Source organism: Larimichthys crocea, chromosome XIII (genome assembly GCF_000972845.2).
Source record: "Larimichthys crocea isolate SSNF chromosome XIII, L_crocea_2.0, whole genome shotgun sequence".
Lineage (NCBI taxonomy): Eukaryota > Metazoa > Chordata > Actinopteri > Sciaenidae > Larimichthys > Larimichthys crocea.
The window spans coordinates 6,817,256-6,830,133 of record NC_040023.1 but is presented as its reverse complement, the minus strand read 5'-3'; the positions used below and the strand labels follow the sequence as shown (position 1 = coordinate 6,830,133).

The window sequence follows — 12,878 nt, the reverse complement described above, 5'->3', positions numbered from 1 at the left end:
GCAGCTTTTAGAGAATTCGAACCAACTCTTATCGTGGCTGACACTTTGGGTCATTTGACTCAGTCAGGAACCTTTTTAATCAAAAAAAGAAACTTTTCAGCTGAGTTCTGCAAACACAGGCACAGTAGCTAACATGCTAGATGTTTAAGGTTAGTGAAAAATACACGTTACATATAAAATATATGTTTTATTGGTATTTTATTTAGGGTAATATGTGATAAGTAATATATTTTTTCCATATAATCATTTCTCAAATAGCTTGCCCATTGACGACATGACAGGAATGCAGCATTAATCAAAAGGTTGGGGTAGCTGATGGAGATAGATCAAAAATCCCTTCGATTAAACAAGAAACCAACCAAACTGCAGTGAATAGAAGCTTAACTCTTTACAATTTCTTTGTCCCTTATATAATAGTGGCACCACTGATGGGTGTTTGTAGTATAAGGATGGAGGCGGGGTATGATTAGACGTGTGACATCTCTCCTCAGCCTTGCTGGCACAGTGCCCTCCATGCCTCCTGGCTCTTCTCAGTGGGTGATAGGCGATGTAGGCCAGCGTGAGTACAACCACCCTTCTCTAGTTTCTCAGCTCACCGTCGGCCCGGATGTAACCGTGTCATTCAGTGACATGTTCATAAATTACGGTGAACACCTGCGTGGAGCCGAGACAATACAGCCTGCCAGGGAGCTAATACTTTATGGTTATAAACACGCTGGCCTCTTTAGAGAGCTCAATATGGATGAAAATCCCAGCCCAGATGGCTACTTACCCTTGCAGCATGTAGCCTTTTGTCTATAGTCTTAATTACAAAATCAATTTATAGTTGTTTTTCATCGCTGAACTCTCCATCTCATCAGTGACACAGCGTGCTACATTAAATGTTACATTAAATGAGCAGTGTGCCTCAGGAATCCTATTCTTCCTATGGCGCATTTTATCATTTCCAGCCAAAGAGGATAATGGCAGTCAGCGAGATCCGTGACTGCAGCTGTCTCTTGTGTCTGGGGCAGTTTCTTGCTGCCTCTATTGATTTGTATTGATCCAGACCCTCTGCCTGCAGCTGTAAGCTAATTCAGCCCTGCTGGTTCTTCCGTTGACATTTTCATTGCACTATCTCAACTTTATTGAGTGAAACCATAAAGCACTGTTTAATACAGCGTCTGACTTTGAGCACAATAAATTACTGTATTGTCTAGTGATAGACAGTAACAGCTCAGAATTTCCTTGGCTACTCTCAGTGGGAGTTTCATGTGTGGCACATCATTTGACACAAATTTGCGTTGCCATGATGGTTTGGTCATTTGATGCAATTCTACTTTGGTGTGGTCGATTCAGCACTTTCTAAGGATTCATTAAATAGATTGTTATGAATGTTTTTAGCGACGTTCATGATCACAAGAGGGTAAACCCTAATGACTTGCCCTGATGTTTTGTCTAGAGCCAATGTGATGTTGATATTTTTGGATTTCACTGAGATACTTTGTCAACCATTGGACAAACTTACATGGGATGTTGTACAAATATTCATGGTTCCCAGAGGATGTAACCACTTCATTACCTATACCAGTACCTAATACCTATCTATTAGCGTTTCTCACTATGTCTAATCTAATTATTGCATTTACCAAGTCTGGATCTCAAAAGGTTCCCAGCATCGTAGCACCAGACAACGGCAATGATATGCAAGGCCACACCATTCTTCACATCAGCTAATGCTCTTATGCTGCTGTACTGATTGAGTCTTTAGCTGCTCTGGCTCTTCTCTATCTGCTGTACCCCTAACAGCGGCTTTGTGCCCAAGTCAATGTTTACTTAGACCTACAGTATAATTGCATTCTCATAAATCCAGTGAAAGTGCAATCACAGTATTGAAAGAGAGTGATTTAATACTAAGTGTGTATTTGTCAGGACAGTATAATTGCAAGGGGAAGCACTTAAGTTTCATGCACACTGTGGAAAGGCAGTAGCCCTTGTCTTTAGAAGCACTTTAGAACCATAAATAATACCTATTTTCTGTGAAAATAAATTAAATCTTGTTTTGACGGGCTTCTTGTCATCGGCCGATGCTGACTTGAAATGGTCTCCAGTGAAAGACTGACCATGAAACATCAACATCCTTTATATTTTCTCATTAATCACTCTTGACTTGCCTTTTTAATAGAAATAAATTAAAATAAACCAATTTAGTATGGCCATGGACTTCTATTCATACTTTTCATACAGTTCTTTTCATAGTTCTACCAGAGCAGTTGCTCTAAACAAGAGCTGTCAATAGTAGTTGTTAAAGAATAATTCTGATGTATTACACCTAGTGTCTTGCTTTTGCAGGCTATTGTCTATGATAACACTGCACTCATCAAAATAATTGCTGAGATCTGGGAACATGGGGCCATATCAGAGTAGAGGAACACTAGACAGGCGGCAAACAAGCCAAAGTCTATCCAGAAAATCACATTATTTGGAGGTTAAACTGAAAGTGAGTGCACCTGAAATCTTTAAATACTCCCTTAGAGCACAGGGAAACTGTACACACACTACAGTGGTATTTACTACAGGTCAAAAATGAACCATGCAGTCAGTTTGAAATTGAAATGTTTGCAATGTAATAAATTAACATATTTCTATTTTCAGTCTCACATTGACCTATCCCTGACCTCTCTGATGTCTTATTCATTACAGGTCCATGGGGCCGTTGTATGGGCAGTGAGTGTGGTCCTGGCGGCAGCCAGAGCAGGGCGGTATGGTGTGCCCACTCTGAAGGCTGGACCACCCTGCACACCAACTGTGACCAGACAGAACGGCCGGACAACCAGCAGAGCTGTTTCAGAGTGTGTGATTGGCACAAGGATCTGTACGACTGGCAGCTGGGTGCCTGGAACCAGTGTGTTCCGGTGTCGATGCGCAGTGCCGGTGTCCAGCGGCCGGCTGTGTGTACCCGAGGAGAGGAGGGCATTCAGACTCGCGAGGTGGGCTGCGTCCAGAAAGCGAATGCCGAGCCTGCAGAGGATGCAATCTGCGAATACTTTGAGCCTAAACCACGTCTAGAGCAGGCCTGTCTTATTCCCTGTCCACGGGACTGTGTGGTGTCTGAGTTCAGCCCTTGGACTGCCTGTTCTAAAACCTGTGGAATGGGTTTACAGAACCGGATCCGCTTCGTTCTGGCTCCTCCACTGTTTGGTGGGTCAGCCTGCCCAAACCTGACTGAGTTTCAGACATGCCAGCTAGGGCTCTGTGATGGAGAGGAGAGTCTCTACAGCCTCAGGGTGGGACCCTGGGGACCCTGCTCTGTCCCAATGTCAAGGCAAGCCAGACATGTCGACAAACCACCAAGAGAGAGTGACAAACCCTCTAGGGAAAGTGATAAACCTCCCAAAGAGAGTGACAAACAGTCCAGAGAAGGTGAAAAAACCTCCAAAGGGGGTGACAAACAACCCAGTGAGGGTCTCAAACAGCCCAGTGAAGGTGACAAACAGTCCAAAGGTGGGGACAGACAGGCCAGAGAGGGTGACAAACAGTCAAAAGGTGGGGACAAACAGGCCAGAGAGGGTGACAAACAGCACAAAGAGGGAGGCAAAAGATCCAAAGAGGGTGATAAACTGACCAGAGATGGTGACAAACCATCCAGACCCAACAGAAAATTGGGCAGGGCACACAGGAAACCAGACAGGCCATCGCGACAGGCAGACAGGCCCAAACGACAGAAAAAGGCTAAAAACAAAGAGAAAAGGGAGAAAATGAGAGAGAAAGTCCGAGAGAGGTTAAGGGAGAGGGGTAAGGTGAAGGATCCTGAGACCAGAGAACTCATCAAGAAGAAGAGGAACAGGAACCGGCAGAACCGCCCAGGAGGAAAGTCCTGGGATCTGCAGGTCGGCTACCAGACCAGAGAAGTGAACTGTGTGCATAAGAATGGCAACGTTGAGGCTCTCAGGTAAGGATAACTTTCCTCATGCATCTCCTCACAGCTTTGATACATGTCCACGGTTTCTACAATGATCTGTTTCTATCCAGTACCTTTATGTGACTGTATGAGGCTAATCTGGATAATAGTTTGGTGTCAGCACTAAGCCTAGAATGGTTCTGCATATTTATCAGGATTAAAGTATATTAGCATGAGGACTTCAAGGTTTATTGTACAACTGGGATTAGGACCAGATAAACGTAACACTGCAGGTTAGAGTTGCTGGATTGAATATCACTCAGCGGCCTTGGACTGTTTGATGTATGCTAGGGAAGTCCTGCCTGTGTTCACTGTAGTTAATACAGGAATACTCATAAGTACCAGGCTTCTTCCTCTTTACGGGTAAGCGTTAGCAATGTAGGATTTTATTTTCTGACAGATGCTATTTAAAATGAGAAAGAAAATGACAGTGGATGGTTCTCTCTCTGGATATTCCCATACTGGAAGCAGTAGACAGGTTGTGGTCCTGCTTACTGTGATATCCTAAAATCCCTCAGTGTATAATGCTGTGACTCGGTTTGAAATCCACCGCTTAAAATTGCTCTAATGCCTCTTTCTGACTTTTGTTTGAATAATAAAGTAATTCCCCACTCCGTCTTTAACTTGCCATGCAAAATAAAAGTTTTTCCTTGCCACTGCCACCAAGCACTTGCTCATGGTGGGAAGGGTGTGGTCTGGAAACAATGTGGTTTGAGTTAAATTCTGCAAATTCATTTGTGATCTCCATCAGAAGTTCAGCCAACCACTTTCATAGGTGTTTGAATCATAGGCCACAGGAATCGTGTTCGTATTGGATGATTCCACACCTCAAACTTTAACTCCAGTGCCAATGAAGGCAGCCGTTCTTTCTTTTATGTACTGCCTCAAAAAGGATGTGGTGGTGGTGGTGGTAGATGCTGGTACTGGAATTTTAGAAAACTGGCATTGATGATTAAAAACATTGAAGTCAATAAAGGTGGGATCAGTCAGTTTGGAGAAAGATAGTTGATTGTAGTTGATTGAAGTTCCCAGATGGTCAAATATCGACACTCTGGGTTATGGTAAATGGGAGAGCCACACATCAATAACGCTGCTTTCATTTGATGGCCTGCAAATGAGACTATTGCGGATGAGAATTATTGGTACACTTCTTATATTTCTTATGTTATGAGTATTATCCTTTTGGGTGCACGTTACTGCCCTTTGCAGAGCCGTGTTGTTTAGATTGCGGATGTATTTTCACAGGGAGGGAACTGGCTTGTTTATCGTGCGCTGTCAGAGTGCTGCATGTTTCAAGTCAGTGCACTCTCTGTGGCAGTCAGTAGCTTCAAATGTCAGCGCTCATAACACTCAGTCATACTGTATGAGGTGGTGAAACCCTGTAAGCTTTCATTTAGTCTGAGCTAATTTGATATTATTCAAAATCCTACATGAATGCTTGGACTGACTGAACTGACCCTGTCTGTGGTTTTTTCAGGATATTGGCTGATATATAATTCATAATGCCACAATGCAGGGTAATTGGTGTCAATTAGTCAAAGTTCAACATCATTTTGTCTAGTCCACTTCCTGATTGTGCATACAGCTTCTCTTGGCTCAATACCACTAGACACACTTATCAAAGACATCCATTCTAAGATGTACAGTCTCTATACATGTTTTTCACCAGTGAGGTCAATGTCCGTGTTGTGATGTCCGAGAGCCATGCTCTTTGTTACGAGATGAATGGCCTCATTCTGTCTCACTGTGCTTGCTCGGCTCTAATAGAGGCCACTGAGCAGCTTCCATTACATCCTGGGAAAATAAAGGCTCTTGTGATACATTTGCTTTGAATGGCCGCGAGAAGGTCAGAATTCATAAATCATTCAAACCTCAAGCAGAATATTATATTTGCATGAGACACACTCGGATTGATATATGCTTTGGAATATTTATCCAAAAGAGAACCACATATCCACACACATGTTTTGGCACAGATGGCTGAAAGCTTCAAAGAGGCTTAATTGATAGTGATGACCATATTAATATTGGCCGGAGCTTTACAGTCGGAGCCATCGGTATCGGAATTTCTAATTTCATCTGGTGTGTGAAACTGCTAATTATGAGTCCAGGCTTTAAAATGATAATAAACTATAAACTTCACTCTCTAACTTATTTGCAATGGGAAAAGGTTTTTTTGTGTGTATTGTTTTCTCTATTATTCAAATTTCGTCTTTGGGACGTTCAACAAACTGAATAAACTCTTACTTTTCTTGATTTTAAAGACTTGTGTCAATGTGACCTTAAACTGAGGATATCCTTTGACCACCTGAATTATGACTTCTATCAGAGACAGAAGAGGAAGAAGAGCATTTCATTGTTAAAGCATTACATAAACCATGGCTGGATTCGTCTGCTTGGGGAGCCCTGGGAGAAATATGATTTGCTGGCCTCTATAAACCCCCATTTCTCCTTCTTTTTGAGCTATGTTTACAATATGTTATGTTTAGAATAGTACATGGCCCCAGGTTTGCTGTAGGGTGAAAAGAACAAACAAAAATGTGACTTTGAGACTGCTCTTCACATGTCGTCTCCTAGCAACAGTCAACAGCGTTGGTCCATAATCTTTCTCTACCTTAACCAAGAAAGAGCTTAGAAGAGTTGTTTTTGAAAATGGTGTATGCATTTTGTTGTGTAGTATGAAGGATTTGTTGCAACGACTGAAAGTTGGAATAGATATTCATGCTCCCCAGAGGATGATTTCCAATCAGGTATCACAACTTGTTGTTTGTATTATAAGCAGTAGACACACTTTATATTAGAATTTCAGATAGTGTCACCTTCATAACGTATTGTTAAAGTTTAAAAAAGCCGACTTGACCTTCATGACCTATCTTCTAATATCTCACAAAGATTTTTAACTGTTACAAACATGCAAATTTTCTGTGTTGCCACCTTTACTATTATGGTTTGCTTAAGTCTAGCCAGCCAGAAAGGTGGTCATGGGTCATTCTGAAAAGCTTTTTCCACTAATGACGCAGGTCTGCATCCAACTTTTTTTGTAATCTTAAGCAGTGACTAGGTGTGCGGAAATATAGAATTAAGCAGGGTTTGCTTTGCTGATGAACACAGTCTGCTTTTAAAAGTTTTACTGTTCTGCCAGTGAGACCATACAAGCCGCCTATAGCTGGCTGGAGATTTGACAAGTTTGTTTGTTTTGGTTGAACCTTAATAATGAAAATAATAGAAATGATATGATGACAGCAACACTTGGAAGTCGATAGTTGGTTGGACAAATCAAAGCCATCAAACACACTGTTACTACATCAAACTGTTGTATTTAGTATCCGTAAAGCTTCAAAGTGCCAAAATCATGTCTGTGAATCAAGACACAGCTGCTTTGGCTTTACCATAGAGGGCTTCAAAGAAAGAGCACCAATGGCTGCAGGAGAAATGTGATTAAAAAAAAAGAGTTGAGGACAAATTGAACTATTGAGGCTAAAATGGGAAGAGAAACAGAAAAAGAGAAGCAGTGTGTCATTATCCCAGATGGCCTATCAGCTTCTGTAAAACACAGAGAGTGTCTTTCAACTCCGCAGCAATCCCATCATCAAACAAAGCAATGGCGCTGTGAAGCAGCTGCTGAAAATACGGATAACAAATTGTTTGGGTTTGTAATGAACAACTTTCAAACCCCATTCATCACATCATCTCAGACTCAGACAAAGAGAGCCGTAAGGGTGTGCAGCAGTATTTCACCAGTCTTTTGTGCAATCCCTCCCAACAAAGTCCTTTTATTTGGTCCGCAATAACACACTCTGTGAATGAAGCAGGCATTTAAAGCAGGAAACAAATGTTTCTCTTTGTGTTTTTGCTGTCTTTATCTACCATTGTATGTATGTCTTTCTGTGGGTACAATGCATGTCACTGTGCATCAATGTACAGTATTTCCTACATGCACAAATTGTACGATTATATGCGTTTTTTTCCTCGTATCAAACCCAAGTATCTGCATTTCTTTACTGAGCTCTGCTGTGTTTTGTCCAAATTATAGTATGGGAATGTGAGAAATGATTTGGACATACCGACACAACCACTCATCATTAGCAAAGAGCAGAGTATAAACCTTTCAGGTACCAGCTTCTAATATTCATCCAGCACCGCCGCTAATGTTTCTCAATTCCGCGACTAACTTGATAACAGGCCAACATTAAACTTGTTTGTTGTCTGCTTGAAGTGCTCTCTGCAAGCTGCTGTGCCTACTCAGCCAAATGATGTGTACGTGGTAGAAGAAGAGAAGCGTCGCTCTCTAGCTGATCACAACATGTCAATTCGGGGGAGCTACGTTCTCTATTATATTCATAATTTGAGCGTATAAATATGATATCTTATGACTAGAACCTCCCGTGTTTGGATGGAGTGAGTAGGCTGTGAAAAATAAGGCATGTCGGATTAATTGGCTACAGCTGTTATTTATTAAATGTGCCACATACTTAATCAACATTAAGCTAAATATAAGCATCGACTTGTATAAGCAGATGCTCGATATTAAAGGACTCATATTCCCTAATTGTCTTCGTTTGTGTTCTTCAGTAAAACAGCGTGACACATTCATTTGGTTGCACTGTAAACAGATACACAGGTTGCAGTTCTTCGAGTGGCAGCTCCAGAGGCGTGTTTGCTGCCCCCTCCAAGTAGTGGCCACACTTTTGATGTATTGAAGTGTCATCTTGTCTTATGCTCTCTTTTGTTTTTCTCATCCACAGCCTGTGCTCTCAGGAGTCGTTGCCGGTGACCTTCCAGGCCTGCGTCATGACCAAAGACTGCGACGTGACGGAGTGGTCTGAATGGTCAGCTTGCTCCAAGGAGTGCTACGACCCCAACGGGCCCAAGGGGCAGCGCGCTCGCACTAGAAAAGTGAGCCAGTTTCCAATTGGTGGAGGAGAAGGTTGTCCAGGGCTGGAGGAGAAGGAGCCCTGCAGCCCGGCGGGTGACGGAGTGCCACCGTGCATTGTGTAAGTGTCGGATGAATGAAGATAAAAAGGGAAATTGAAATAAATATGACATCCTTGATGCTACAAAGCCAATAAAATATAGGATGCAGTGGGTTTGACTTAATGATCAGCATCCTTGAACTAAAGGAAATATTGACAATAAATAATCAAGGGATAGCTCTGCTGTTGCTGTGAACCAACAACTTTTAGAGAATGGTACTTTTGGTCTGTTGGTTGGTCAGTCTAAACCAGTCACATTATATAATCAGAGACAGAGATTTCGGGTCTGAGGCGAGAGGCCACCACAGAACACATTTTCTTTCTAACGGACGGCAGATTTTACCATCTCAGAATCTAGTTTTTCTATCTTCTTTCACACAGCATGATGTTCATTTTGTACTTTATGGTCACTCTGGCAATAAAAACGTTCTTGTGATTGACAATCATTCTTACTGAGTCCGTCCAGCCCAGTATGCCACGCACATGAGACTCATATGAAACTGTAAAACTAGGCATGTGATCAAATATGAATCAATATGCTGTTGCTACATTGCCTGTCGCTCACCTCGAATGTTTCCTGGAACATATTTTAGTGTACCGTGTAGCTGAAATCAAAACCAGCTCCATGATCTTGTCCAATTGTAGCTCTGGCTCCAAAAAGACAATGGCAATAACATGTAATGTGTTAAATATTGCATGGTCAGTGTGAGCACCTCAGCATTGTCATTGCGAGCATGTTAACATGCTTACATTAGTATTCAGCGAAGCACTGTTGTGCCTGAGTACGTTTTATTTAGCTAAGAATACCTTCACCATGGATCCTTGCTTTTCAGCACTAATAATGTTGGCTGTTACATTAGCTAATAACCTGAACTGCATTAAGCTGTCGTGCAGTGCATGCATCCCTAAATTATGTTAACAGAGCAGGGTGAGAAAATGACAAACTCATTACCGGCCAAGGTCTGCAGGTTCAGTAATCCCAGACAGAGTGAGGCTGTTTAGATGATGATGAGGGGGGGTCAGTGGAAGAGGCTCGTTGGTGTGTGAGAGGCGATGTAGAGGAAACTGTTCGTGTTTCGACTCACTGTGAGCAGGAATACATAAATGGAGTATCAGAGGAAGCTGCTGCGCTCTGAATTCTTTCTCTTACTCCACCGTGCTGTCCCAACCTGACACCCCCACCTTGCTGCCCCCATCCCCTAGATTTCTGTATGATACAATATTGATGTGATATAAAGACAGACAGAGCCCAGGTGCTACTTTCCGGCCTCTGTGATTCTTTCACTGGAGGTTTTTATTCAGTGTTCTAAAAACATTGAAAGATAGATGAACATCTCTTATGGCACTTGTAATTAGAATTTTAATCCTACAGCTGCCATGAAGTTTTTCCAGTGCCACCGTGGGTGTATGTGATCATAACTATATTCTTTCTCCCTCATCTATTCTTATCCGTTATATTTATCTTTGTAGATTTCTCGACTCATCTTTAAGGACACCGAGTGAAACTGCCACAGCCGTGTTTCAACTAAAGCTACCGCTTATTCAAGTCAAACCGAACCGAATGACAAATAACACGTACTTCACTCAAATGACAATTCAAACTACCTACAGTAACCTAATCTTGAAACAAGCACTGGAGTTAATATACTGCCAAGTTCTGCATCAACAAAATCAGCAAACATCCTTACAGGCATCAAATGCAAAACACTCCGTTACATCTCCGATGATTGGTGTCTTTCTATACAGCACGTTCCATTTTCCATTAAAGAAAACAACTTAACTGATATGGCAATGTGGCACGCACAGGGCGACAAGGTTTATGCACGTACACACTATGATTTTATTTCTCCCATCCTCCATTGTCTACTGAGATATTGACAAGTTAATTCTCACCCTCCATCCAGCTGCACTTCAGGTACCAGACACACGTCGCATTGACTCATTTTATGCATGACCCCACATCATCGTACGCACCAGACACATATGGGGAAATTCCATAAAATTGCAGCTCTTCTGAAGTGTTTATGTGCATCAGCACTGGGATTGACATGATAAGACACCGCTTCTACAGAAAACAATAGGTGCAGGAGTATTTTGACAGCTGTCATACTTCAGTCTGTCAAACTGGAGACCTGTGACTGTCTTGTGGGCTTGTGCAAATATTAAAGGGCAATAAAAGATTTAATAATAATCAAGCAACAACAAAAAAATAAATAATAAATAACCATCCCTGTCAAATGTTGTGAGCTGCATGACACACTATTGAGTTAGATTGTGTAAAAATTGGATTTTTAGTAAATAAATGATTCATTTAATAACCAATATATTTAATGCAAGAAGTCATCCGGCCCTTTCATTGGTCTGCTTTATGGGCAGAGTCATAATGGGAAACAGTAAATCAATGTTCATCGACTCTTTGCTGCCGTCTGGACGGACAGCAGGAAGAAAGGCAGCAGCTCTGTCCATGGTACTGAAGGGCTGCTCTGTTTGAGTGTCCCCATCTGGGCGACTTAAAGCCCCAAGATGCAATGCTTTCCCAGGGGCCTCATTGTCCCACAACAGTGCAGAGGCAACAGAACGAGAGAGAGAGAGAAAGCTCATGAATATGGAGCCTTTCATTGGCGACCTCAAATGAATCCCATTATCAGCAGCGATGGAGGCAGGGTTTACATTTTCTGACCTCAGGGTGGAAACCACAATGCATTATTGCCGAAAGCAGACCGCTGCCAATTCACAAACCAGACAGCAAAGCCATCTATGAATAGGCGCCGCAATTAACAATCTCCATTCAGGTTAAAAAATCGAGTCTTAGAGCACTCTCAGCGGACACCCGGGTTAAATCGCAACTCCTGCCGTGTATTGTAAACAGAGATCTGAGGTCAATAACATAGAAAGTCTTTCCGACAAAGCTAAGAGATGCCCATCACCCTGGCTCCCTCAGGCGTGACTGATGCTGTTCAGTGCCTGCAAAAAGACACTGTGAAGTATGTAAGGCAAACAACAATGATAAAAATGTGTTTGCTTTCATGACCCAATCTCTTCTGAGGTCATAATTAATTCAGTTATATAAAGATTGCAGAAAAAAAAACATCATCGTAATTAAAATCAGAGCCTGACAGTGTAATCAAAACATGAACAAATGCAGCCTGTAGGATGACTGATATCATCAGCAATCATCACTTATCAACACAACAACAAATTGAATTGTTTTTCAGTGTTTGATGACACTGATATAAGATTTACACTACATGCAATTCTAGTAATGAGTTTGGAGCGTAACTACACATTTAAATGTATATATTTTGCTCTCATAAATGTGTATAAATTGTTATATGAAATCATTGTTTCAGTAAATCGAACCTATACATAGTCTGTTTCAGTAAATGAAACTTAATATCCAGTGACCTTTGCTCCTATGGCTTCATATATTCACCAGGTCAATATAAATGGAGTTTGGATCGGACCAATCACAGTGATAGATGTCTTCCCCCTGCATATTGTTCTTGAAAGCTGATACCCATTCACAACAACAGAAAGAACATTTGTTGTATTGATTGATATTAATCTGATTATTTCTTTTTTAAAACAAGACATGCTACACTGTGCATCAGAATAACTCTTCCTACCTCTGTCCTCAGTTACAACTGGAAGACGACGGAGTGGACCGAGTGCAGGGTGGACGTGCTGCTGAGTCAACAGGACCGTCGGCGCGGAAACCAGACGGGGTTGTGCGGAGGCGGGGTTCAGACCCGTGACGTCTACTGCGTCCAGAGCAGCACTGATACGCCGTCCAACCTGGGCTCGCTCAGGAGCAAAGAAGGTGACTTACCCGGCATGCTTCTCTACTGTTGTTTTGTATTGCCGTGTTTTTATCTAAAGCCTTATTTATTCAGCATTTATTAAAGTCATACACATGAAAGTGTTATACATAAACACACTTCTGGGCAGGCCAGGGCGTCACAAAC

General features: G+C 42.0%; 1 protein-coding gene across 1 annotated transcript in view; it reads left to right on the top strand.

Moving 5' to 3' along the window:
* Positions 1-12,878, top strand: part of thsd7aa (thrombospondin, type I, domain containing 7Aa) — a 122,666-nt gene that overhangs the window by 49,803 nt on the left and 59,985 nt on the right. The window contains exons 2-4 of the mRNA XM_019259691.2: positions 2,683-3,931; positions 8,686-8,934; positions 12,552-12,733. Coding sequence (XP_019115236.2) covers positions 2,683-3,931; positions 8,686-8,934; positions 12,552-12,733 — 1,680 coding nt within the window. The remainder of the gene's footprint in view (positions 1-2,682; positions 3,932-8,685; positions 8,935-12,551; positions 12,734-12,878) is intronic.